Consider the following 25,582-nt stretch of genomic DNA (forward strand, 5'->3'; position numbering starts at 1 on the left):
GATTGAAAGTAAATGCGAAAAGAGCAATCAAACAATCACACGACACAAGATTTACGTAGTTCGGCAAATTACCTACGTCCATGGGAGCTGCAAAGGATTTTTATTACTTGAGGAATCGCAATACAATGTTGGGCGACTACTGTACACTCAATGTACCACCGTATAACAGAACACATGATATTTATATTGTAAACCGGAAAACTCTAAAATTTCAATAATAGCAATGTTCGCTCGAGCGGCGTGTCGAGTGCGCATTGAGCGAACCTAGTTCCTATCAACTGCTTGAACCATGTGTCGAGCGGCTCTCGAGCGAACTCTCTGACTTGTCTCCACGAGCGGCTAAAGACTCCGCTCGAGTAGTGTGGACCAGACTCTACAGTACGTAACAATTCTCCCACTTGGAGACTAGTACACCCATTGTATCGCTCTCTGTCTCAAATATGATATCCTCCACCTCTGCAACTCACTGCCCTTGTCTTCATGCTAGAAGACCAACTGAAGTTGCGCACAACTTCAATTTTTCAAGTATAGCACCCTTTGTCAACATATTAGTAGGGTTCTTACTTCCACAAATTTTCTCAAGTAACAATTGTCTATCATTTAGTAATGATCGTATAAAGTGATACTTGATCTGAATGTGCTTGGTCCTGGAATGAAATACTAGATTCTTGGCAAGGAATATGATACTCTAACTATCGTTGTAGAGAGTGCCCTTCTGATTCTTTTTACCCAATTCCTCCAAGAAACCTTATAGCTAAATCATTTCCTTTGCAGCTTCTAACACTGCAATATACTTAACTTCTGTAGTAGACAAAAAAACTATTTTCTGAAAATTAGAATCCCATGACATTGCAGTACCACCCAGAGTGTGAACAAACCCAATGGTACTCTTTTTGCTATCAGTATCTCCAGCTAAATCAGCATCAACATAGCCCTGCACCTCTAAGCTCTCTCCTAAGAAACACAAGCACTTTTCTGAGAAGCCTTTTAGGTACCTCAGAATCCACTTCACAGCTTCCCAATGTTGTTTTCCTGGCCTTGTACCTATTACTGCCATCATGCTCAGTCTTCACCCGGTACACCCACTTGTTGTGCAAAGCCTTCTTCCCTAATGGAAGTTCTGTTAACTCCTATGTCTGATTCCCTAATAAGGAATTCATCTCATCCATCATGGCCAGCTCCCACTTGCTAGAATTTTCATCTTGCAAAGTTTTTTCATAATTCTGCAGTTCTCCACCATCTATCAACAGAATGTAATTCAAAGTAGGTGTGAAACATTATGGGGGATGAATAGTCCTAATTGACCTGTGAACTGTAGTTGCAGGAGTAGAAGACTTTGGATTTGACTGTGGAATAATAAGAATGGGTGCACCGAACCCACTCTCCCCGTCACTCACATCTCTGCATTGCACTGTGACCTCTGGTAGGTCATCCAAACTCACGAACTCGGACTCCTGAGGAGCTGTTTTAACAACTGTATTGGACTTGTCATTATACATAATCTTCTCATTGAATATCACATTCTTGCTCCTTATAATCTTCCGACCTTGATCATCCCAGAAACAATAGCCAAAAGCCTCGTATTCATAGCTAATGAAATAACATTTTTTTAACTTAGTCTCAAGTTTACTATGAGCATTAGAATCAACAAGAACAAAAGAAAGACAACCAAAATTTTCAAGATGAGAAAATTTGATCTCCTTCTCGCTCCAAGCGTCCTCAAGCAGTCCACAATCCATTGGAATTGATTGTCCTCTGTTTATTAAGTAAACGGAAGTGCTGATTGCTTCTATCCAGAAAGTAGGTGATAATCCAGTGTGCAATCTCATGCTTGTAGCACGCTTATTTATAGTTCTGTTCATGCGTTCAACAGCTCCATTTTGCTGTGGTCTCTCAGGAATGGTCTTCTCCATTCTGATACCCAGAGCTGCATAGTACTCATTGAACCCTCCATCAATGTACTCATCACCATTTTCAGACCTCAAGCATTTCAGCTTTAAGTCTATCTTTGTCTCAACCATGGTCTTTTAAATTTTGAATACAGTAAACACATCAGATTTATGTTTCAGAAAATAAACCCATACATTTCTGTTGTGATCGTCAATGAACATGACATAGTACCTAGAACCTCCAAGAGATGCCACTGGAGAATATTCCCACATGTCTGTGTTCACAAGATCTAGCTTTCCTATTTTCAGTGTTCCGCCACTTTACAAGAAACTGATCTTCTTTTGTTTCCTCATAATGCAACTCTCACACATATTGAGATCAACTAACTTTAGTTCTGGTAGCTTGCCTTTAGACAGTAGTTCTTTCATGCCCTTCTGACTCATATGGCCAAGCCTACACTGTCACAAATCTGTTGTGCTCTCTGCAACGGTAGTAACAACAATATTGTTCAAACTAGTAGTCATATAGAGAGTACGATTTTTCTTACCCCGAGCCAGTATCAATACCCATTTAGTGACCTTCCAGGCGTTATTTTAGAACACTATTGAATGATCACAATCATCGAGTTGCCCAACAAAGATGAGGTTCGAGGTTCTTCTTCAATTTAGGAATGTGTCTGACCTTCTGCAATGTTCATTTGTTATTGTTAGGGAGTGCAATATCAATGTCTCTCATTCCCACCACGTTCAACGCTTCTCTATCAGTCAGGTACACCTTTCCAAAATCACTTACAACATAGTTTTGCATTATCTCCCGATGAGAAGATGTGTGCAAGAAAGTACCTGAATCCAGTATCCAGTCTTCAACTAGACCATGAACTGCAAGTAATAGTGCATCCTGTACTTCTTCAGTTACCATATTAGCACTATTATTCTCCGTCTTCTTAGAATTTCTATAGTTCTTCTTTGTGTGACTAGCTTTGCCACAATTCTAGCAAGTTGCCTGCTGCCCAGGCCTTGACTTGCTCTTGCTCCTATTCTTTGATTTTGATCTGCCTCTGTTTGAGTTCGTGTCATATGATCTCCCCTGAAAATCAACATTCAGTGCTGAATTCGAACCCGATGTCTCGCTTGAATCCTTCATGTGCACCTCCTTAACCAAAATCAAATCATGAATATCATCATATTTCAACTTTGATTTACCAGCAGAATTACTGACAGCCATTCTCACGGCTTCCCAACTATTTGGCAATGAGGCCAATAATATCAATGCACGTATCTCATCATCAAAATCAATTTCAACAGACGACAATTAATTTTTGATAGTATTAAAATCATTCAGATGTTGTACAACAGATGTACATTTTACTATCTTCAAATTGAATAACTTTTTCATTAAGTGTATCTTGTTATTTGACGGCTTTTCATACATACCTGGCAAAGCCGCCATGAGATCCGCAGTCGTCTTCTCCTTGATTACGTTGTGTGCAATGGATCTCGACAGGGTTAACCGAATAACCCCTAGAACCTGTTGATCCACAACATATTCCAATCAGCAGCTTCCATGCTGTCCGGCTTCTTCCCCAACAATGAAAGATGAAGTCTCTTCCAATTGCAGTAGTCCTCTATCTGCATCCTCCAATAACCATAATTTGTGCCATCGAACTTCTCGATCCCAAATACCTTCACTTCTTCTCCGGCCATCATTTTTCCTCAGACCCGAACCTTGGCTCTTGATATCAATTGTTGTGAAAAATGATGACAATAAATTGAAAGTAAATGCAAAAAGAACAATCAAACAATCACACGATACAAGATTTACGTAGTTTGACAAATTGCCTACGTCCATGGGAGCTGCAGATGATTTTTATTACTTAAGGAATCCCAATACTATGTTGGGTGACTAGTGTACACTCATTGTACAACCATATGACAGAACACATTATATTTATATTGTAAATGGTGGAAAATCCTATAATTTCAATAATAGCGATGTTTGCTTGAATGGCGTGTCAAGTGCGCATCGACCGAACCTGGTTCTTGTCAACTGTTCGAGCCATGTGTCGAGGGGCTCTTGAGTGAACTCTCTGACTTGTCTCCGCTCGAGCAGTATATCGAGCGATGTCGAGTGAACTCTCTGTATCACATCCGCTTGACCTCATTATCGAGCAAACTTAAGCGAACTCTCTGACTTGCCTCCACTCGAGCGGCTAAAGACTCTGCTCGAGCGGTATAGACCAGACTCCATAGTACTCAATAGTAAGGAGTATGATTAGGAAAATCCTCTAAAGGATGCTGAATCATTCACATTCCTTGACTTTAAAATACATCGCTACAGAATATTGAAATATAATTTTAAAGTGATAAAAATGGTAATATGACAAAACACATGTAATTGGAATCTGAAAGCAGTAGTTTTTATTCAAAATCATCAAAAGAGAAAAAAAAAATGAGAGATAATTAATTAAAGTATCAAACATATAAAATGTGTAATATTTATAGAACATTAATTAGCCTATGTAAAATTTCAAAGTTAGGATGGATGGTGGATTTTCAAAACCCGAGCCACTCAGCCAATTCACTCACCTGTATGGATTTGGGAGAAAAAAAAAAAAACAATTAACCTAGACAGGTGAGTAAACTCCTAATTATTTTTTTAAAAAATGGGGAATATAATAGATATGTGATATCTCGAATCTAACATAAGAAAGTGGTGGATGAGATCCAAGATTATTTGGGAGGAAAAAGCTCTTGCAATTTGTAATGATGCACACGAACTCCAATTACAAAATTGACTATTACTTTAGATTATAAGCCATATCTATGGCTTAGGTTTTTCTTGAACCTTTACAAATGGTATTAGGATTAATCTGAACAAAAAATGTGGGACTTAATCCATGCTACTTGCAACAAATGGTCTGATGAAAACATTGGGGTTTAAAGTAAAAAAATTGTAATACCTTGAATTTAGTATACGAGAGTGGTCAACGAAATCTCATATTGCATTCATGGGAGAAATAAATTCTTACAATTTATAATAATTCCATGAAATCTTAAGAGTAACCTTGATTATTAATCTTTTTAGTGTATAGGCATAGATGTGCCTTGACCTTAGATTATTGCAATGATGTCAAAGCCAACCTCATCTTAAAATATTTGACTTGAGGCTAAGCCATACAATCTAAGAAAATCAAGGACTTAATTAAGAATGAATATTGTCAAAGTTTCTCTCTCTCACTCATACTCCTCATTCTTTTTCCCATTTCAATTTTAATGATATCTTAATTTCTATCGTAAACAAGAGGCGACGTGTGCGTAGATGTGTCAAGAAGTTCCTGATGCACCCCATGAACATTGGCATGAGATTTGTAGAGCTAAACCAAGGAGATGCTACAACGTATTAAGGTATTTCAATATAGAGAAATTCTGCCTACCATACTCTCATTCTATTTTCATCTCCCTATGATAAAGTGACATTCCTTATCAACTTTTAATTTTTTTTTTTAAAAAAAGGTTTAATCTAAAGATGATAAAAGTATCATATTTTATATAATAGGATAAAAATAGAATGAGAATATGATATGTAGCATTACTTTTGTAACACTTAGATTTGGTTTCATTACAATTTCAATCCTTATAGCCTTAGATTTGGAACTATGTTTTTCTAGTATGTTATTCCCTTCTTTACGATACGAAGGCAATTTGCTTGTTTATCAAAACTTAATTTTGCAATCATAAGAGGATATCAACAGAAATGAACCTAGTTTGTGAGTTTTAATGGTTGAAACTTGAAAAAGTCAAAGTTGCATTTCCTCAAAGTAAAAAGCTTTTCCTAAAAAGGGCTTTAAAAGTAAGGTGTGGGACGTAATTTTGGTTTTAATAAAATTTGACAATTAACAAACATAGTCATTCTCATTTATAGCAATTCCTTTTAGTAAAACACTATATTCTCATCCCTCTTCTATCACATTCTATTAAGGCTGGAAGCGGGTTATCTGAACTTGCTCCATCCCAACCATCCACCCAACCTGTTGAGAAACGGAAATGGGTGCGAAACCCACAACATGCAGGTAGAGAGGTTGAAATTTTGTTACTTAGCTGCCGTAGGGGGGCCACCCAGGTTTTTGCCTGCCTGCCTGCCTACTTAGTTTTATCTATATAATCTAAAAAAATAACCCAACCCATAATTCTTCATATTCCCCCCCTCTTCTTCGACCTTTGCCTCTCCCCTTTCTTCTCCTTATCCTTCTTCCTCCTCCTTTCTTATTTTTTTCTTACTTTCTCCTTCTTGTGTCTGTCGCCATCAGTTTGTTTTTTTCTTACTTTCTCCTTCTTGTGTCTGTCGCCATCAGTTTGTGTTGGTCGAGAGCCATGGTTACAGTCGTGAGTTTCAAACTTGTGTTGACTGAGACCAACGGTCACGCTCATGGGACTCAAATATGTGATGTTTAAGACTATGGTTGTGAGAATGAGTCAAATGAGTAATGATATATATACAACATATTATATAATATATTGTACAATAATATTATAAAATAAGAATATTTTTATAAAATAATATTATTTTTATAAAATATTTTATAAAAATACCTCTCATTTAAAACAGTTATATAAAATATTATAAAAAATATTGCGTAAATTATTTTTCGAGACATAATTTCTATTGGTTGAGACCAACTCCTATAGTTGTGGGTCTGAAATAAGTGATGACTGACACCAACGACAACGACCGTGGGGATGATTGATGCACTGTTGTTTTATGTGTTAGATCATGGATGATTGATGTGCTGCAATTTTCTAAGTTGGATAGTTGATGGGTTGTGACTTTTTGGGTTGGATGGGTGACCGGATGGTGTTTTCCAGGGCCTAAGGAGGATGGCTACCAGCCCGTATTTAGGGCGAGTAGCAGCCCTATACTATATTAATGTCACATTACTTATCAACCTTGAATTTTATTTTATTTTTTCATAAAAAGAGATAATCTATGAGTCAATGAACTATGTCATATCAGCTGAATGGTATAAGTTATGACATAACTCAAACTATGTATACAAGTTTTATTACGTGATAATAAAAAATAGACACTTTTGAAAAAAGTAAGTTGCATTTTAGTATTTGAATGAATTAATATGACACTTGAAGAAATCTTAAGAGTACAACACTTTCTAGTAAAAACTAATAATAAAGTTAAAAGATAAGCCAAAGATAGTAATGAGAAATTCACAAATAGAATACGATACTTTCAATTAATCTGCCATACAAGATTAGACAATAGATTCTAGATCTCGTAAGGAGAAGCCCATTCCATGAGGAAGATGAGAGGCATTGATCATTGAAGGCATACATGGTTGGTTATTTGTCTTTCTCATCCTTGTTGCCACTGCTGCAGGTGCTCGGAATTGAAAGCCCGCCTTATAGATAACAGTGCCTATCTCTATTGCCTGTCCAATTCAAAGATTCAAGTGAGATAGATAGATGGCATCCATTTAGTGTAAAACAATTGAATATTTTCGTCATTGTACATCATGTTGGCAAGTGAATGAATAAAATAACTCATGTTTATATTAAGGACGTTGCTACGCCACTGACAAAAGCTACCTAGCTTTTCTACCGCCAGTGTTAAAACATTTTTTTTTCTTTTTTTTTTTTGCAGCCTTTTTTTTGTGTATTTAAAAAAAATACAAAACAAAAAACACCATACTAAAAAAAAAAAAAAAAAACACACATTTTGATACATATAATCACTTGAGATGAAGAGGATACTTATCCTAAGAAGCCTCACTAAGCCGTATTTATGAGCTTTATCATATTAGATATTCATGTAATAAATCGATTTGTTTTCGTTTTCTTGACAAATATGGGATTGAATAATATAAACAGAAGCACAAAGTTTGTCACAGAGAATTCACTATCAAAAATAAAAGAAGAGATCAAGTATACGAGAATGGAGTCTGATATGTCAAAAGATAAAAGCCCATTTGACCACATTATGGATGATGAAGTGGGGTTAGCCGAACAGTAGGTTTTCTGAGCTCTCCAAATGATAGAAAATAAAATAAATATAATAGAAAAGGAGATGGAGAAGAGAGGAGGGAGAGAGGCTTTGCGGGGCTACAATTTTACTATTGTCAATTATTCCTAAATACATGAGATATGTACCTATTTATAAGTGAATGAGACTAGTCGGCTAGAGAAAGAATGAAAATAGAATAAATCAATAATATTGATTGATACTAGCCGATTTATACAATAAACTAAATATTGTAGAGAATAAGTCATATTACCATACATACTAAAATATTATGAATATATTCTATAATAAGAATAGTAATATTCTAACATTCTCCTCAAACTCAAAATGATGATAAAAACATCATCTTGAATTCGTAAATAAGATCATGCTATCGTCCAGGTGGATGAGACTTGGGGATTTGATTAATGATCAGACAAAAGGTGTCTCTGTGGTGCATGACACAAGTGGATGGCGGGCGAAAACAAACTAATGGATGAGATTAATGATGAAAATGAGGGTAGCGAAATGTTAAGTGCATAGGAAGCCTTTGAAAGACGAGTGGTGAATGGAAAAGAATACCAAATAACACGTTGAATACGAGACTTATCACAGATAGAGATCGGTTAAGTGCATAGGAAGCCTCTGGGGAATGTGGTGAATGGAAAAGAACACCAAATAACATGTTGATTATGAGACTTATCACAAACGACAATCTGTTAAGTGCGTAGGAAGCTTTTGGAGAACGTGAACGAAAAATAACACTAAATAACACATTGAATATAAGACTTATCACGAACAAAGATCCACTAAGTGCGTAGGAAGCCTCTGGAGAACGTGTCGTGAACATGAAAGAGCATCAAACAACACGTTAAATTTGAGACTTATCACGAATGGGAAAATGCTGCAAGAGATATTAGGAAATCGATGGCTCTTATGTCAAAATGACAATGACAACTCGTACAATCAATTGGTAGTCATATGAGAAAAACCAGATTGAAAAATGGACGTAACTATGAATTTTTGTGACTGGTAAAGCTAGCAGAATAACTTTAAAAGAAATAGTCTACATAATCAAGCCTAGCATTAGTCAAGGGCTCTGATACCATGGCAAAAAATAAAATATAATATAACAGAAAAGAAGATGGAGAAGGAGGGAGAAAGACTTTGAGAGCTATATCTTTACTATTGTCAATTATTTTTTAATACATAACATATGTCCCTATTTATAGGTGAATGAGACTAGAGAAACAGTGAAAATACAATAAGTTAATGCTGACTGATTCACATAATAAACTAAATATGGTAGATAATAAGTCATATTACCATACATACTAGAATATTATGAATTATTGTATAATAAGTATGGTAATATTCTAATACCAAGATTGTCAAAATGGTAAGATTGCAAGGATATGAGTAATGGAGCGAATGTCCCAGTACCCCTGGGATTGGGGTGCTGGATGATTGATATGAGAAACTAAGAACCACCCTCTAACAGTGTCCTCGAACTAAATAAATTGTAGCATGCATGATAGCTGGTAGAGCTGCACGAACTTCACGAAGTAGTGAGAATAGTGTCTATTATTGCTATAATTGCAAGGTGCGGGTTAAATGGCTACGTCAAAATGTAGTTGCCATCTCTAAGAGACGCCAAGGAAGCGTGCATTGGACCAGGCCGAGGTGTTCTAAATATGCACACCAACCTCCATCATCCTAGACTTTACATCACGCCTCCAACAAACATTCCATGCGGCCGTGAGATTTTAAACACATATTTCCAAGACATTTGCCGGCCTGGCTCCTGGGGAGAGAGAATAAAAAATAAATAAAAGGTTGTCTGAGGGTTAGAAACATTTAGGCCTAGGTTGTCCGACCCAAAACTGTTGATTGAAACCTAAAAAGGAAATTTTGGATCAACATTCCCTTGCTAAGAGAGATTTAAATTTACAACCCTGTGATTTTTTTAAGAGAGAACTCCTTATATTAGTTAAACAAAAAGAAGATTTCTGCTTACTCTTCTCAATTTTTTGTTTTTTTGTTAACCAAAATTTAGGTCTGGTTTGATTTCACAAACCTTTCAAATCATCTAATCTCATCTCAACATCTAAACACCATTTAAATACAATTATTTTTCAATTTCAAAATTTTAATTATTTCACCTAGTCATTACCTAATCATTACAATTTTCTCAAACTTCCACACAAAATAAAAAAACAATTAAATTTTTTTTAAATCCCAAAACAAAAATAATATTAAAAAATTATATTCTAACCCTCTTTACTTTTTTTTATTAAACCTGTTCTCTCATTTTCCAAACCCTCATAAAAATCTTAATTCATAATATTTTCTTACTATTCACAACTTATATAACTATTATTCACATATTTCTCATCTCATCTGACCTGATCTGTATAACCAAATGAGGCTTAAGTTCTTTTTTGTTTGACTATACCTTGGCAATATTTAACGATTTTGATAACAAATGTCTACAGAGCTTCTTGCATTTTCTTTTATTTTTCATCTCATTTGTTTTTACTTCTCTCAACTCATCTCATCTCATCTAATCATTACAATTTTTTCAAATTCAACACAAATTAAAATAAACAATTCAACTTTTTCAAATATCAAAACAAAAATAATATTAAAAAAATATATTTTAATCATATTTTATTCAACTTTTAATTTTAATCTAACTCATCTACAAAAACAAACTAAGCCTAGTGGAGATTCATTACAGACAGGCTACCAAATTGTCGTAAACTCTTGTGGATGCAGGATTGAGTTTCTACAGAGCTGCAAACTAATTTTGAGAGCTATCACAGCGCCTCATAAAATGATCTATATGCTGAGCGTGCTCAAGGTCTCGGCAACAGAGAAAAATCATGGTAAGGTGTGCTGACTTAACTCCTGTTTAGGGGCATGGTTATGTGCAGTCTTGCCCTATACTTTGAGGAAACATTAGCAGGGTTCAGATAAAATGAAAAAAGAAAAGAGGAAATTTAAGAGTCCAGCGACGGATGATCATTTATGTACAAGATGCTCATCTACAAAAGGAACTACAACTACTTACACAAGTGGTTGGTGTGATTGATTCAACCACACCCCTTTTCCAACACCAGCCCCCTTCTCTCCCCTAAAAATCTCCCCTAAAAAAATAACAAAGAAGTAAAAGCAGAAACAGAAACATATATAGATCTATATATATGAATATAAGGAAAAAGAACAGGGATGAAGCATATAAGTTTTCATAGAATCCTTGGAGCGGCAGCAGCCCCACCATTCCACCTGACGGAAACACATGACACAACGGACGAAAAGTGGGGAAAACGCGTAAAAGCTAGAGTTCTTAACAAGGAAAAACATTATGTGCAAACTGTACAACCATGAGCAGCAGCCAAATCCACCGTCCGCGTCAAATATTGAGCTTGTGGAAAGAAAATTATGGTATTATCTGTTATCTGCAAATGCATGTAGCTGGATGAGAAGCGGTTCATGGAATGCAAATCTTTATTCCAACGTAAAAAATGTAAGGTACTGGGCCTCTTGAATCACTTTTACACAAACCAGGGCAGTGGTAGGAAATAATCTCAATGAAAAAATAAATTGTACAGATAATCCTTAGCAAAGATGACCCATCTCATAGACAGCATGAGGAAAGTATGATTCATCAAATTGGATGCTTCCCATCGGCAGTTAATGGAATATAACTTTATAACCGCGAGGCAAAAGGGGATCTTCCTAGAAGTCTGTCACAGCTGTAATATTCACAAACAAAAAGCCCTAAAAGTCTCCTGCCCTGAAGCTGCAGAAGGTCTTGGCATATGCAGTCATCTCAAGAAAGGTGAAACTTGAGTTCCTTTATGACTAAACTAATAAAGAATAAGCATCGTAAAGATCAAAGGAATCAAAATTGAGCACTAGCCAATGCTGAAAGGCAAGAACGGGTGATGGTGTGTAACCTCCAAATAAGACTGATAAATGAATTCCATTGAATAATTACTGGACTAAGCTTTATTTGATCGCATGATTAAAAGTACTAAGTTCAAGAGAACGCATTTCTGGATAATTCGAGGTAGCTGGGCCTCCTGACAAGAATATTAACAAAACATAACATTTTCTATAAGAAAAACCACTAGCTCAGTTGTTCCTTATTTTGTTGCCCCAAACGCTACTGTTCCATTCAGCCCATTCAAATTTCAAAAGTCAGCCAACTTAAATGTCAAATGCAACCAAATCCAATCTGTTCCAAAGAGCGTGAGAATTGATCCCCCAAGCCTCTCTCCAGGAACTTCTCCCTTTAACTTGCACCGTTCAATTTTCACTTCGAATCATAGCCGTAGGTCCCTTATAACTCTCCTCTCCCGCAGTCTTCTCATTTTGTCCCCTTCACTTCCCTTGCCCTCCTTTACTTCACCAGTACCCATGTTCAAGGGCACCCACAGGACTGTTACAGCTCCCCCTGCCTTAGAAAACCTAGGCCTCAAGGTATAGGTAGCCTTCAGCCATCCTTTCTGTACCCAGGCAGCATCTTCTTCGGCTTGGCCTTCGTAATGAACTAGAAGCTCGGTTCTTCTGTGCTTCCCTCTCCTCGTATTTCTTTCTGATTTAGCATTTGGATGGGTTTCAAGATGACCCTTGTCATTAACCCATGGAAGTTTTGTTGACCATCTGGCCAAGCTTCTTCTTCAAAAGGGACATATGGAAGGTGGTGTGTACTCTAGATCCTTCTGGAGCTTCCACTGGTAAGCTATTTATCCGATTCTGTTGGAAAGTTTCTAAATCTGTCTAGTCAACTTTACTGGATTCTAGGGGAATATTGACTGTAAATGTGTGAATATTATAGGAAATTTAGTTTCCTTAGAAGTTAGCATTTAATTTAATCTTTCCTATTTATTCTTTCCTTGTTTTCTTCTGCTGTAATTTATAAATACTGCCTTGTATCTCTACGAATTAACGAGAATTATTCCTACAAACTGCTCTCTCATTCTAGATCGTATTAGAGCCAGGTTCCGATCCTGAGACTTGTGGGTTATGGGCCCACCACGCTTCCTTTGTGTCACTCTGATTAGTCCAAGACCCTAATTTCTCTGGCGGCTCAAATCCAACCCTAATCTCTTGGGTTTTCTTCCTTCTTCATCTTTGCCCTTCTCTTCTGTTGTTGTCAAACCTTTCACCATGCCTGATACTACAAACAAGGCCAAACCCGAAACCAAACTTGAACCAGTCCAAATCACCAACATACGAATGAAGGAGGCTAACTTCCTGCAGTGGTCACAATTAGTCTGGATGTATATTCGAGGGAGAGGGAAGATATGGTATCTGACTGGTGAAACCAAGGAGCCCGAGAAAACAGACTCATCCTATGTTGTATGAGATGCTGAGAATTCCTTGGTGATGGTGTGGCTTGTGAATGCTATGGATGAAGAGATTAGCGCAATTTACATGTGCCATTCTACTGCAAGGGAACTCTGGGACAATGTTAGTTAGATGTACTCTGACCTTGGAAATTACTCTCAGATATATGAATTGCAGCAAACGATCAGCAATACTCACCAAGGAGAAGGCAGTGTAACAAGGTATTTCAATGTTCTTAAGGGACTATGGTAGGATTTAGACTTATTCAATGATTATAAATGAAAAAATCCTGATGATTGCAAGCACAATAAGATGGTGGAGAATGCCAGAATCCTTGTGTCGCACGATTGCAACTGTGCCAACATGGACTGCATACATGGGGTGGCTCTGATACCATTTGTTATGAACCCACTAGGTAGAACTCACATTTGAAAACCGGCTTACAAGGGAAGGGTGTCTAGAGGCTTATAAACCACCAACCAATCCCATACTTAGTCGATGTGGGATCGTAACAGGAGTTTTGAAGAAAAGCCTAGAGTATGGTGCGATTATTGTAGTAAGCCACGCCACACTTGAGAGACTTGCTGGAAACTCCATGGAAAGCCCATGAAGCCAAGGCTAATTTCTTGAGTGCTGCGCAGGTGGATCACTTTCTTCAATTGCTGAAATCCACTCCTACATTCGGTCCTCCTATTGGTTCCTTGGCCCAAACAAGTGATATCTCTAGTGCCTACTCTTGTGGCTTAGCTCTTGCACCATGGATTATTGATTATGGTGCATCCGATCATATGACTAATACCTCACAATTGTTTCAATCTTATTACTCCGATCATATGACTAATACCTCATAATTGTTTCAATCTTATTACCCTTGTCTTGGTAATAAAAAGGTTAGAATTGCATATGAGAGTTTTTCATCCATTGCCGAAATAGGATCTGTCCAAATCTCTGAGAAAATCGAACTAAAATTAGACCTACACGTCCCTAAACTTGCTTGTAATTTGCTGTCTGTTAGTAAACTCTCATGGGATTCTAATTGTCGTGTCATATTTTTCGATTCCCATTGTGAATTTCAGGACCAACTCCCGGGGAGGATGATTGGAAGTGCTAGGATGATTGATGGACTCTATTATTTCGATGAGAACCTATTCAACAATAAACAAGCTCGGGGTTTGAGTAGTAGTACTAGTTCAATATCTGTACGTGAACAAATAATGCTTTGGCATCTTAGACTAGGACATCCTAGTTTTCCCTATTTAACACATTTGTTTCCTAGCTTATTTAAAACCTTGGATTGCAACTCTCTTCATTGTGATACTTGTCATTTATCCAAGAGTCATTGAAACACTTATAAATAAAAAATTTATCATGCTTCAAAACCTTTTTATTTAATCCATAGTGATGTTTGGGGTCCCTAAAAAATCACTACTGCATATGGAAAAAAATGGTTTGTGACGTTTATTGACGATCATACACAGTTGTGTTGGGTGTATTTGATGAGTGACAAATCTGAAGTTGAAAAAATATTCAAGGAGTTTTATAATATGGTTGAAAATCAGTTTCAAACAACAATCAGTATTTCTTAGAACCGACAATGGTGCTGAATATTTTAACAAATGTTTAAGAATTTTTCTTTCAGAAAAGGGTATTCAACACCAATCCACTTGTCATGGCACCCCACAACAAAATGACATTGCCAAGAGAAAAAATTTTCACTTATTAGAGGTTGCATGAGCCATACTGTTTTCTATGCATGTTCCTAAATATTTATGGGGTGATGCTCTTTTAACTGCATGTTATCTCATTAATAGGATGCCTACTCGAGTTTTAAAATACATCACCCTTTTAGTTTGCCTATAGGAGATTTTCCCTACTTGTTGGATAACATCAGATTTGCAGCTAAAAGTTTTTGGGTGCACTGTTTTTGTTCATATACTGACCCATCTTTGATCCAAACTTGATCCTAGGGCAGAAAAATGTGTTTTCCTCAGATATGCTCCTAATAAGAGAGGGTACAAATGTTTTAATCCCATAAAAAAAAAAAAAATCACATAAGTATGGATGTCGTTTTTATTGAAAAACAATCTTATTTTAACCATAACTATCTAGAAAAGTGAAGATGAGTTCTGACAAACTTCTACACCTCTCCCTAATGTTTTCCTTGACATTGACATCCATACTTCTCCTTTGAAAGGTCATGAAACCAATACTTGACCTAGTGAAAATAATGGATATACTAGTCTATCAGTACAAGGCATGAGTGATTCACAAACAGGGAGAGAAATACTACCAAATATTCCCTCATCTGAGTTTCGTGTTTATACCAGAAGAAGAGATCTTCAGAATAATAGAAATCATTCTTCAAATCCGGAGCAAGGCCAATCATCATCACCTCCACGAGTTGGTCATTCAAATACTCCAGGTACCTCTTCTTCTCCTGCTCATTCTGTTGATAATTCAGCTGATCTTGATCTGCCTATAGCCCTTAGGAAAGGAGTTTGAACCTGTACCACATATCCTATTGCCAAACATCTATCCTATCATAGACTCTCTGATACTCATAAGCCTTTACATCAAGTGTTTCTCATCTGTTTATTCCAATAACCATTCAGGAAGCCCTGGATCACTCGGAATGGAGATTGGCTGTTCAAGAAGAGATGAATGCACTAATTACTAATGGCACTTGGGAAATTGGTGATCTACCGGAGGGGACGAAGACTGTTGGCTGTAAATGGGTATTTACAGTTAAATTCAAGGCTGATGGTAGTATAGAGAGCTACAAAGAAAGACTTGTGGTGAAGGGGTTCACTCAAACATATGGAATTGACTACCAAGAAACATTTGCTCCTGTAGCCAAGATGAACTCAATCCGTGTGTTACTCACTCAAGTAGTTCACTCCAACTGGCCCTTATATCAATTAAATGTGAAGAATGTCTTCTTAAATGGAGACCTAGAGAAGGAAGTTTTTATGGATCTACCACTAGGCTTTGAAGGCAAAGGTGGCAAAGGCAAGGTGTGCAGATTGAGAAAATCATTGTATGGACTCAAACAATCACCTAGAGCTTGGTTTGAACGCTTTGGGAAGGTGGTAAAGAGTCACGGCTACTGCCAAGGTCAAGCTGATCACACTATGTTCTATAGACACACTGGTGGAGGCAAAGTAGCTATTCTTATTGTCTATGTTGATGGTATTATTCTGACAGGTGGTGACAACAATGAGCTTGAGAGGTTAAAGAAGATTCTTGCTAAGGAGTTTGAGATCAAGGACTTAGGTAACTTGAAGTATTTCCTTGGTATGGAGTTTGCAAGGTCAAAGAAAGAAATTTTAGTTTCCCAACGAAAATATGTTCTTGATTTGAAACAGGTTTACTAAGGTGTAAAGCAGCAGAGACACCTATAGAGCCGAACCTAAGACTTCAACCAGCTAAACCTTTTTCTTTTTAATAAGTAACACTTCAACCAACTAAACCTGAATAAGTAATCAATAGAGAACAATACCAAAGATTGGTAGGGAAGCTCCTTTATCTCTCTCACACACGTCCTGGCATAGCTTTTGCAACAAGTGTGGTAAGCCAATTTACGCACTCACCAGGACATGAGCATTTTGATTCAGTTTACAGAATCCTAAGGTACCTAAAGGGGACTCCAGGTAAAGGCTTATTATTTGGAGGCCATGGAAATCTACAAGTTGAAATTCACACTGATGCAGATTGGGCTGGAAGTGTCACTGATAGAAGGTCAGCTTCTGGCTATTGCACATTTGTTGGAGGAAACTTAGTAACATGGCACAACAAGAAACAAAATGTGGTGGCAAGGAGTAGTGCAGAGGCCGAGTTTGGGGTTGTTGCTCATGGAATTTGTGAAGCACTGTGAATTAAAAGATTGCTGAAGAATTAAAGGTTACTAATTTACTACCAATGAAACTGTTTTGTGATAATAAAGTTACAATAGCTATTGCTCACAATCCAGTTCTTCATGATAGAACAAAACATGTGGAGGTGGACAACATTTTATCAAGGAGAAAATAGATAGTGGGGTAATCTGTTTACCATATATATCGACAGCTGAGCAAGTAGCAAACATACTTACAAAGGGACTGCCAAAGAAACAATTTGAAAACTTAATCAACAAGCTGGCCATGGAAGATATCTTTAGACCAGCTTGAGGGGGAGTGTTGGAAAGTTTCCAAATCTGTCTGGTCAATTTTACTGGATTCTAGGGGAATATTGGCTGTAAATGTGTGAATATTCTAGGAGATTTTATTTCCTTAGAAGTTAGCATTTAATTTATTCTTTCCTTATTTTCTTCTGATGTAATTTATAAATACTGCCTTGTATCTATGCTACGAATTAATGAGAATTATTCCTACAAAATGCTCGCTCATTCTAGAGATTCTTTTGAGTATCTTATACATTCCATGGCATATCGATGCTAACTTATTTCTTTTCTGCGAGTGCAGATAGAATGGATGGGGTCGCACTTAAAACCATTCCCCGTTGTCAAAGCTCTGCTCCTCCCTTTTCATGTCTGCATTCTTCTTCTAGCACTCTTGAGCTTGTATTAAGTTTTGTTCAAGTGTCTGTAACATTTATGCCCTGCTTTTGATATGCTCCTCTACTGCTTGTAATTTTGGCATGTCGGATGCGTGTTGGATTTATCATAGTGGGGGATACTTGTATAGGGCTTCAAAGGGTGAGACTTTAGTTGGGAGGTGGTAGCTACTATTGTACCACCATTCAGCCAAAGAAATCCGCTTGAACCCATCTTTAGGCGTGAAACTTCTAGAGTATAGTTCAGGATCTCAGTTTGGCCATAAGACTGAAAAATGGTACACCGAGGTATAATTCAAGGTGACTCCTTGGATTGGAATAACTCTTGCCAGAACTTGCTAGTGAATATTGCCCATCAGTGATAAATGTGTCTTGCATGCCATGAAGCTTCATGATATTATTGATAAACAGTAGAGCTAGATGATGCTAAAGGGAATTAATGGAACAAAATGGGCATACTTTGTGAGTCTGTCCACAACTAGAATAATTGAATACAAGTAGGAAACTAGTAGTCCCTCTATAAAGTCCATGGACATTGAAAACTCCCTTGGAGGTACTAGTAGAGGCTATAGTAACCCAAAAGGCTAGTGTTTTCTATTTTGCTCTTTCGACAGGTGCCACACTCTTTGACATAAGCTCTGACATCAGCATTCATCCCACCAAGAAAAAATCCCTCCTAGCTCTTCGGGCTATCATTAACACTGCTCAGGATTCAGCACTAGAGGGTACACCTTTTTACTGATATACACTATCCCTTTATAGAATAGAATTCCATCCCCCCTTAATATACTGTAGGGAGCGGGAGCTAACAGACGACTCCATAATTGAAAGGATGCACTGCACTTCTTCGTCCCCTTCATAGCTAGCCTTTAGGTCTTCCACTTTTTGAGCTACCAAGGAAGTGATGGCAACTAATTCCACCTTGGAGCCTTCTTTTTCCTTCTAGATAGCACATCTGCCACCTTGTTTTCCCGCCCACATATGAATTCCACCACCAAGTCACACCACACATGGGCTGTCACTAGCCTTAACACAAGAAACCAGTTCAGCCACATCAACAGTGGCACCTACTAGCTGGAAACAGAAATCCTAAGGGACTAATTAAGTCCTTGACAGTATTAGAACTTATGTCTAGCTAAATGTAGTGTAGTCCATACAAAAGAGTATCATTGTATCTAAATAAGTGTCATGCTTAACACAATTAGAAACCAAGGGAAATCAGATCAAAGTGTGCAAAAGTAGCGGGGAGGAACTTTTGAGGCTTATTTTAAGTAGAATTATTAATAGCAATGGGTTTTTTCCTAGGTTGCAAAGGAGGACCTTATGAGCTTGATTTCAAGGTAAGTGGACGATCATACTTTTACATGAGCTGTAATTATTTTGTTTTGCTTGGAAAGTGTTGTTTATCTACACAATCTACTGCCATCTTCATTGACCAGCCCCTTTTCATGAATCTTGGTTGGATTATGATAATGTTGCTTGTGGATGCAATTATGTATGTTTTGCTTTACTAAGTTAATTGTCTTGAACGGATCCTTTTTTTTTTATAAGTAAATAAACATATTAATTTTGGTCATCTTGAATTGATCCTATGTTATGATAATCATGCTTATGAATGTTATTAAGCCATGATTAGTGCTATGCCATGCACATGACTATGACATGCCAAGAACATCATGAAGTTGATTTCTTCACATGCATCTGTTGAGAAAAGATTAGAGAAAAGCCATGTGATCAATGAGTTGAGCTTTAACAATCAGCAGATTATGTTATGGGTGATATCAAAACATCAAGATGTCAGGAAAGATTGGTACTTCATTTCATTTAGGGGAAGTGTTATTATCCTTTAATACTGTATCATTTTTTAAGACTCAGGAAAGATGATCAAATTAAAATTAGGAAAAAAACATGGTAAAAAGGACAGGCTTTAATTGGATTGGAGGCAAATTCCAGAAATATTTATAGCAAACTGACCTGAATGAGCAGTATATACAACCACAGGATACCATGCTGAAGGCCAAGATCCTTAATAAATTGCCGCTATCAGGTATATACAGAGTATGCAGGACCATTTTCCATCCCCTTATCAAAATGAAACACTTGGAACATTCAGCATCAATACACCAGAGATACACGGGCTAAAGCAAGACCATGTAAAAGCAGAATATGAACACTGACCTTATCAAGAACCATAACCATGAAATCAAATCTAAACCATGAACAGAGAACTAATAGTAGTTTGGCGAAGAACCTTCGAACTCTGATCAAGGCCATGGGATGCAACCTATCAAGCAAAATAAAACATTATTATTCAATGAGAATAAAGCAGCAAAAGGAAACTTGAACAAAATACAAACACTCTTTATTGAATAACATAATAACATAATAACAAAAACCAAAAGGTAAAACAAAAAAAAAAAAAACTTTCACCATGTAATTTAGAGCAGCATAGCGTTCCTCATTCAGGTACAATGGTTTCCCTCTATGCATTTCAATGTCCTGCAAAATGGGAAAAGAAAATTGTAAAAAGCGCGTATGAAGTTTCGTGTAGACATTAAAGACACAAAAATTACAACAAAAGATAGCAGAAAACAGATAATTCAAACAAGTATGTCATTTTTCAGCAGTTAAATTGAAAAAACTAAAAAACGACCAATCAAATCGATGTTCAATAAAAGGAATTGAGGTATTGTGATAAAATTTGGCGAAACTGAATAGGTTTGAGATCAACATTTGGGTCTTTAAGAATAAAGCAAATCATAGATCAAGAAGTTTTGAAACATTGGCATCCAAGCAATCAATTGGACCTTTCAGTGTAAACGGAGGAAGTTCCAAATGAGAGCAATATCATTATCATGACTATTACTATTATTATGATTTTTTTATTATTTAAGAATAAGTAATTACTATTATTATTATGTTATTATTTACGAATATTATTTTGTTTGTGTTGAGGAATCCTTTCAAGGTTGAAAAATGAACAAAAGAATCCTTCAAAGGGTTAAATAGTAAAAGAATTAATCTGAGGAGTAGCCATTGTTTGGGAGAAGCCATTTTGCACACCCTACGTGGCATCATCCAAACCACACATCTCCCACACATCATCCAAACCGGGCTGAGAGAGAGATGATGGATGAGAGGTGGAGGGCGAGACAGAGAGACCGAGAGAGAGGTGGAGGGCTTGTATGGCTTGGAGGAGCTTGGAGAAGAGTCACGGTGGTCAGGAGAGGTGCTCAGTGGGGCTAGAACCGACGCACGGCGATGATAGGGCTGTCGGTGGCCCCGAGCCCGAGCTCGTGTGAAACCCATTTTATGGGTCGTTTGCTTGTGCGCAACGAAGAGGGAGAGGGAGAGGGAGAGGGAGGTTCGTGGTGGCTGGGTCTACAAGAGGTGGTCACCGGTGTGAGGTGGTGGAGGTGCGGTGGCCTGGGTGGCCGTGAACGGTGGCACAAGTGAAGAGAACCCATTTCGGTTGGGTTACTGCAGGGGAGAGAGAGAGCTACGCGTGGGGGAGATCGGTGGCGGCTAGCTTGGTCGCCGGCATGAGGGGGAGTCACCGATGGTGGCAGTGAGGCTGGCCGGCACACAGCGGCTCCGGGCTGGGCTGAAGGAGAATCGGGCTTGAGGAGAATCGAGCCAGAGGAGAGAGAGAGAAAGTGAGGAAAGAGGAAAAAAAAAAAGATTTCTTGGTCGGACGTGTAGTCACGTAGTGTGTGCAATGTGTGCACAGCTACAGTCACTGCCCTGTAGCATTACTCATACTAAAATAGTCTTTATGGTTTGCCTCTAAGACAGGTTAGTTCCTAAGCTTTCATTTTGAATTTTTACTCCTTATACTTTTAACTTTGACCAAATTAATCCTTCCATCACTCCATTAGTCAACTGTGAAAAATTTCAAGTCAACAAAAATTACAAATGAAAAAACAAAGAAATAATATTATTTTTTTTATAGGTAAAAAGTTATATTCATAGAAATAGGCAAAGAAGAAGCTTTTAGCTCATCCGTTGTTCTCTCTTGATCTTTGAAGCTTCTCACATTTCTCTCTCTCCAAATACACCAACACATACAAATAATAATCATTCGCCAGATAGCCGCTATCTGTGAGTTACCATGAAGGCCTCTCCAGCTTGCAAGGAAATCTACAAATCTAAGAGGCATGACCCATGACAATCCTATTCTCATGAACAAATCATCCTGCGTGTTCCTAGCCACCTCACAGTGTAAAAGCAGATGATCTACTGATTCCCCATGCTTCTTACACATACAACACCAATCCAACACGATTACCTATTGTTTCCTCATATTGTCTATAGTGAGGATCTTATCCAAGGATGCTGACAAAACAAAGAAAGCTGCTTTTGAGGGGTCTTTTGTCTGCCATATGCTCTTCCACGGAAAACTAGTCATTCCAGGACTCGTTAACACTTGGTAAAATGATCTGACAGTGAAATTACATTTCTTAGAAAGACTCCATTGCATCTTATCTCCGGTACCCCTTGGCAGACTTACAGATTACAACGCCACAAAGAACTCAGTACTAGACTCCAACTCCCAATCTTGGGCTGCCCTAATGAAATCAATGCTCCATTGAGGGGAGCCATTTGTAAAGACCAAAAGATCGGCAATTGCTGCATCCTTTTCTCTTGCTAACTCAAAAATAGTAGGGAAGGTGTCTCGGAGGCTATGATTACCACACCATTTGTCATACCGAAAATTGACACGCGAACCATCGCCCACCACAATGTGTTCATGTCCTCAAAAGGTCTCCCAAAGTCTCCTAATATATTTCCACAATCCCACTCCATATGTGCCTCGTACCTCATTCAAGCAACATCCTCCCCAAACCTCTTCAAATTGTGAATCTATAACAGACTTCCATAAGGCCTCCCTTTCAGTTGGTACCTCCACAACCATTTACCCAAGAGGGTTTGATTGAATTTTGTCAAGTGGCGGATCCCCAATCCTCCCCAGAAATTGGAGTACAAACAGTTGACCAATTAACCAGATGGAATTTGAACTCTTCCCCCAGTCCACTCCATAGGAAATCTCTTTGTAGCTTCTCAATACGGTTAGCTAACTTTGAAGGAAACGGGAACAAGGACAAAAAGTAGGTGGGTAGATTTGAAAGAGTGCTTTTAATTAAAGTCAGCCTACCTCCTTTCGATAAATATAACCTCTTCCAAGAAGCCAATCTATGCTCCACCTTTTCAACCACGTCATTCCAAATCCCTACCGATTTAAAAGAAGCACCCAATGGTAATCCAAGATACTTCATTAGTAGAGATGATAGCTTGCAACCCAAGAATGTAGCTAAGTTCTCCACTTCGTGGACAGCCCCCACTGGCACTAATTCAAACTTTGAAAGGTTGATACTCAATCCTGATACAGCTGCAAAACAAATGAGCAACGCCCTCAAGGCTTGAATGTGTCCAAGATGTGCTCCACAAAAAATGAGTGTCATCAGCAGAGAGCAAGTGAGAAATATTGAGATCGCCATTCCTCACTGAAAAACTATGGAGTAACCCACCCTCACTCATCTCACTGAGAGCTTCCATGACAAATAAAAAAAGAAAGGAGATAGCGGATCCCCCCGTCTCGAGCCACGGGAGGAGTTGAAGAGACCCACTTGTGAGCCATTCACCAAGATAGAGAAACAAACTGAAGAGATGCAGAATTCCACCCATTTTTGCCATCTTCTCCCAAAACCACATCTTTCCAGTAAGTAGAGTAAGAATTGCAGTTGACATGGTCATATGCTTTCTCCATGTCTAACTTGCAAGGTAACCCGGGTTCTCTAGACTTAAGTTGTCCGTCCAAAACTTCATTTGCAATAAGCACCGAATCAAGTATTTGTCTACCTTTGACGAAAGCATTTTGCGGCTTCGAAATAAGTTTTTCCACCACCGAGCTCAATCTATTCGCAAGCACTTTAGACAGAATTTTATACACCACATTTATGAGACTAATGGGACGATAGTCTCTAACGTCCACGGACCCCACCTTTCTAGGAATGAGTGCTAAGAAGGTAGTATTAAGACTCTTTTCAAATTTAGCATTTGTATAAAATTCATGAAAGACTTGCATTAGATCTTTCTTAATCACCTCCCAACAAGCTTGAAAGAAGCCTAAAGTAAACTCGTTCGGACCGGGAGCCTTATCACTTGCCATACCTCTGATTACTCTGCTCACCTCCTCTTCTTCAAACGGCCTCTCTAGCCACCTTGCACTCTGTTGATCTAATGCTGAAAAATTCAAACCATCCACTTTCGGTCTCCAAATATGCTCTTCAGATAAGAGTTGTTGATAATACTGCTCAATGTGGCTGTTGATTACCAACTAATCCGAAGAAACTGCCCCATCTACCATCAATGAATCAATTGCATTGTTCCTCCTATGGGAATTAGCGACCCTATGGAAGAATTTCGTACACTTATCCCCCTCCTTGAGCCAAAGCGCCATTGATTTCTATCTCCATGAAACCTCCTCCATCAAAGTAACTCTTTCAAGTTCAGCTACTACCTGATTCTTGTGGATTTTTTCAAGTGCAGAAAGTGTTTTGGCCTCCTCCTCTCCTTCCAAACCCTGTAACTCCTCCACAAGAGAACGCCTTTGCTGAAGCACATTGCCAAAAACTTCTTCATTCCATTGCTTCAAGTCCTGTTTCAGTGCTTTCAACTTTTTTGCCATTATGAAACTTGGATAGCCTTGGAAATTGTAAGAAGACCACCATTCTCTGACCCTGTCTACAAATCCGTCAGTTTTAAGCCACATATTCTCAAATTTAAAATATCTTCTACCACCTTGGATGCCTCCACAGTCCAAAATGATGGGGAAGTGATTAGAGCATAACCGGGGTAACCTTTTTTGAGCTACATCTGGGAAGTGTGACTTTCATTCACTAGTTAACAAAAATCTATCAATCCTCGACCAAGATGGGATTTCTCGGTTATTGGACCAAGTAAACGTGCCTCCTGCAAGTGGAATGTGTCCATAAGTTCCTGCTCTGAGAGGAAGTCAGAAAAATCCCTCATTGCTAGGTTGATGTGTGATACACCCGACCTTTCGCTTGGAAATCTAGATATGTTAAAATACCCCCCAATGCAAGTTGGCAGCTCCCACTAAGTAAGCAATCCCGCCAACTCTTCCCACAACAGCCTTCTCTCCGAATCAATGTTTGGGCCATAAACTCCAACAAATGCCCATTTGAAGTCGTCCTCTGCGATAGAAAAGACCCCCACACAATCCTCCACCATATCCACCACCCTTTTATTGAACATAATTAGAGCTCCCCCAGATGCTCCTTTTGATGACAGATAAGACCACCCAACATGTTGCCCTCTCCATGAACTGCGGACTATTTGTCTTGTAATAGCTTCCAACTTGGTCTCTTGTAAACAAATTATATCCCCCTTCCATTGGCGAAGTAAATTTCTAACTTGGAGCCTCTTATTAGGATCATGCAGACCCCTCACATTCCATGATATGATTTTTGGCTTTATGGGACAATCATTTTACCCCTCCCCTTACAATGTTCTCTGGTCGAGCTCTTCTCTCCACCATCATCATTCCTTGCCCATGTTAGCCTCTTGAGTTCTCTTTCCCTCTTTTTAGCCAAATTCATAGATAGGTCCGATTTGGATTGAGCATTAGCGGCCTCTATGGCTGTGAGTAAAGCCATAAATTCGGTTTCGAAGCCCTCACATTTAATCCCTATCATCTCTTTAAGATCCAAAGCTTTTTGAATGACCCAATCTGTCACGTTGGGATGAAATG

At 38.1% G+C, this 25,582-nt stretch overlaps 1 protein-coding gene across 4 annotated transcripts in view; it reads right to left on the reverse strand.

The window, feature by feature from the left end:
- Positions 1 to 7,055: 7,055 nt before the first annotated feature.
- Positions 7,056 to 25,582, reverse strand: part of LOC121266967 (E3 ubiquitin-protein ligase PRT6) — a 32,673-nt gene continuing 14,146 nt past the window's right edge. For 2 of the 4 annotated variants that reach the window (XM_041170840.1, XM_041170837.1), the window contains exons 16-19: positions 20,239 to 20,307; positions 19,987 to 20,092; positions 19,783 to 19,890; positions 10,885 to 11,353 (exon numbers count right to left, since the gene is read on the reverse strand). In XM_041170840.1, coding sequence (XP_041026774.1) covers positions 20,018 to 20,092; positions 20,239 to 20,307 — 144 coding nt within the window. In that variant the 3' untranslated portion in view covers positions 10,885 to 11,353; positions 19,783 to 19,890; positions 19,987 to 20,017. Of the gene's footprint in view, positions 7,331 to 10,884; positions 11,354 to 19,441; positions 19,510 to 19,782; positions 19,891 to 19,986; positions 20,093 to 20,238; positions 20,308 to 25,582 lie in introns of those variants that run through there. The other 2 variants (XM_041170838.1, XM_041170839.1) reach the window with 2 other exon arrangements.

Source organism: Juglans microcarpa x Juglans regia, chromosome 5S (assembly GCF_004785595.1).
Source record: "Juglans microcarpa x Juglans regia isolate MS1-56 chromosome 5S, Jm3101_v1.0, whole genome shotgun sequence".
In the NCBI taxonomy this organism is placed as follows: domain Eukaryota; kingdom Viridiplantae; phylum Streptophyta; class Magnoliopsida; order Fagales; family Juglandaceae; genus Juglans; species Juglans microcarpa x Juglans regia.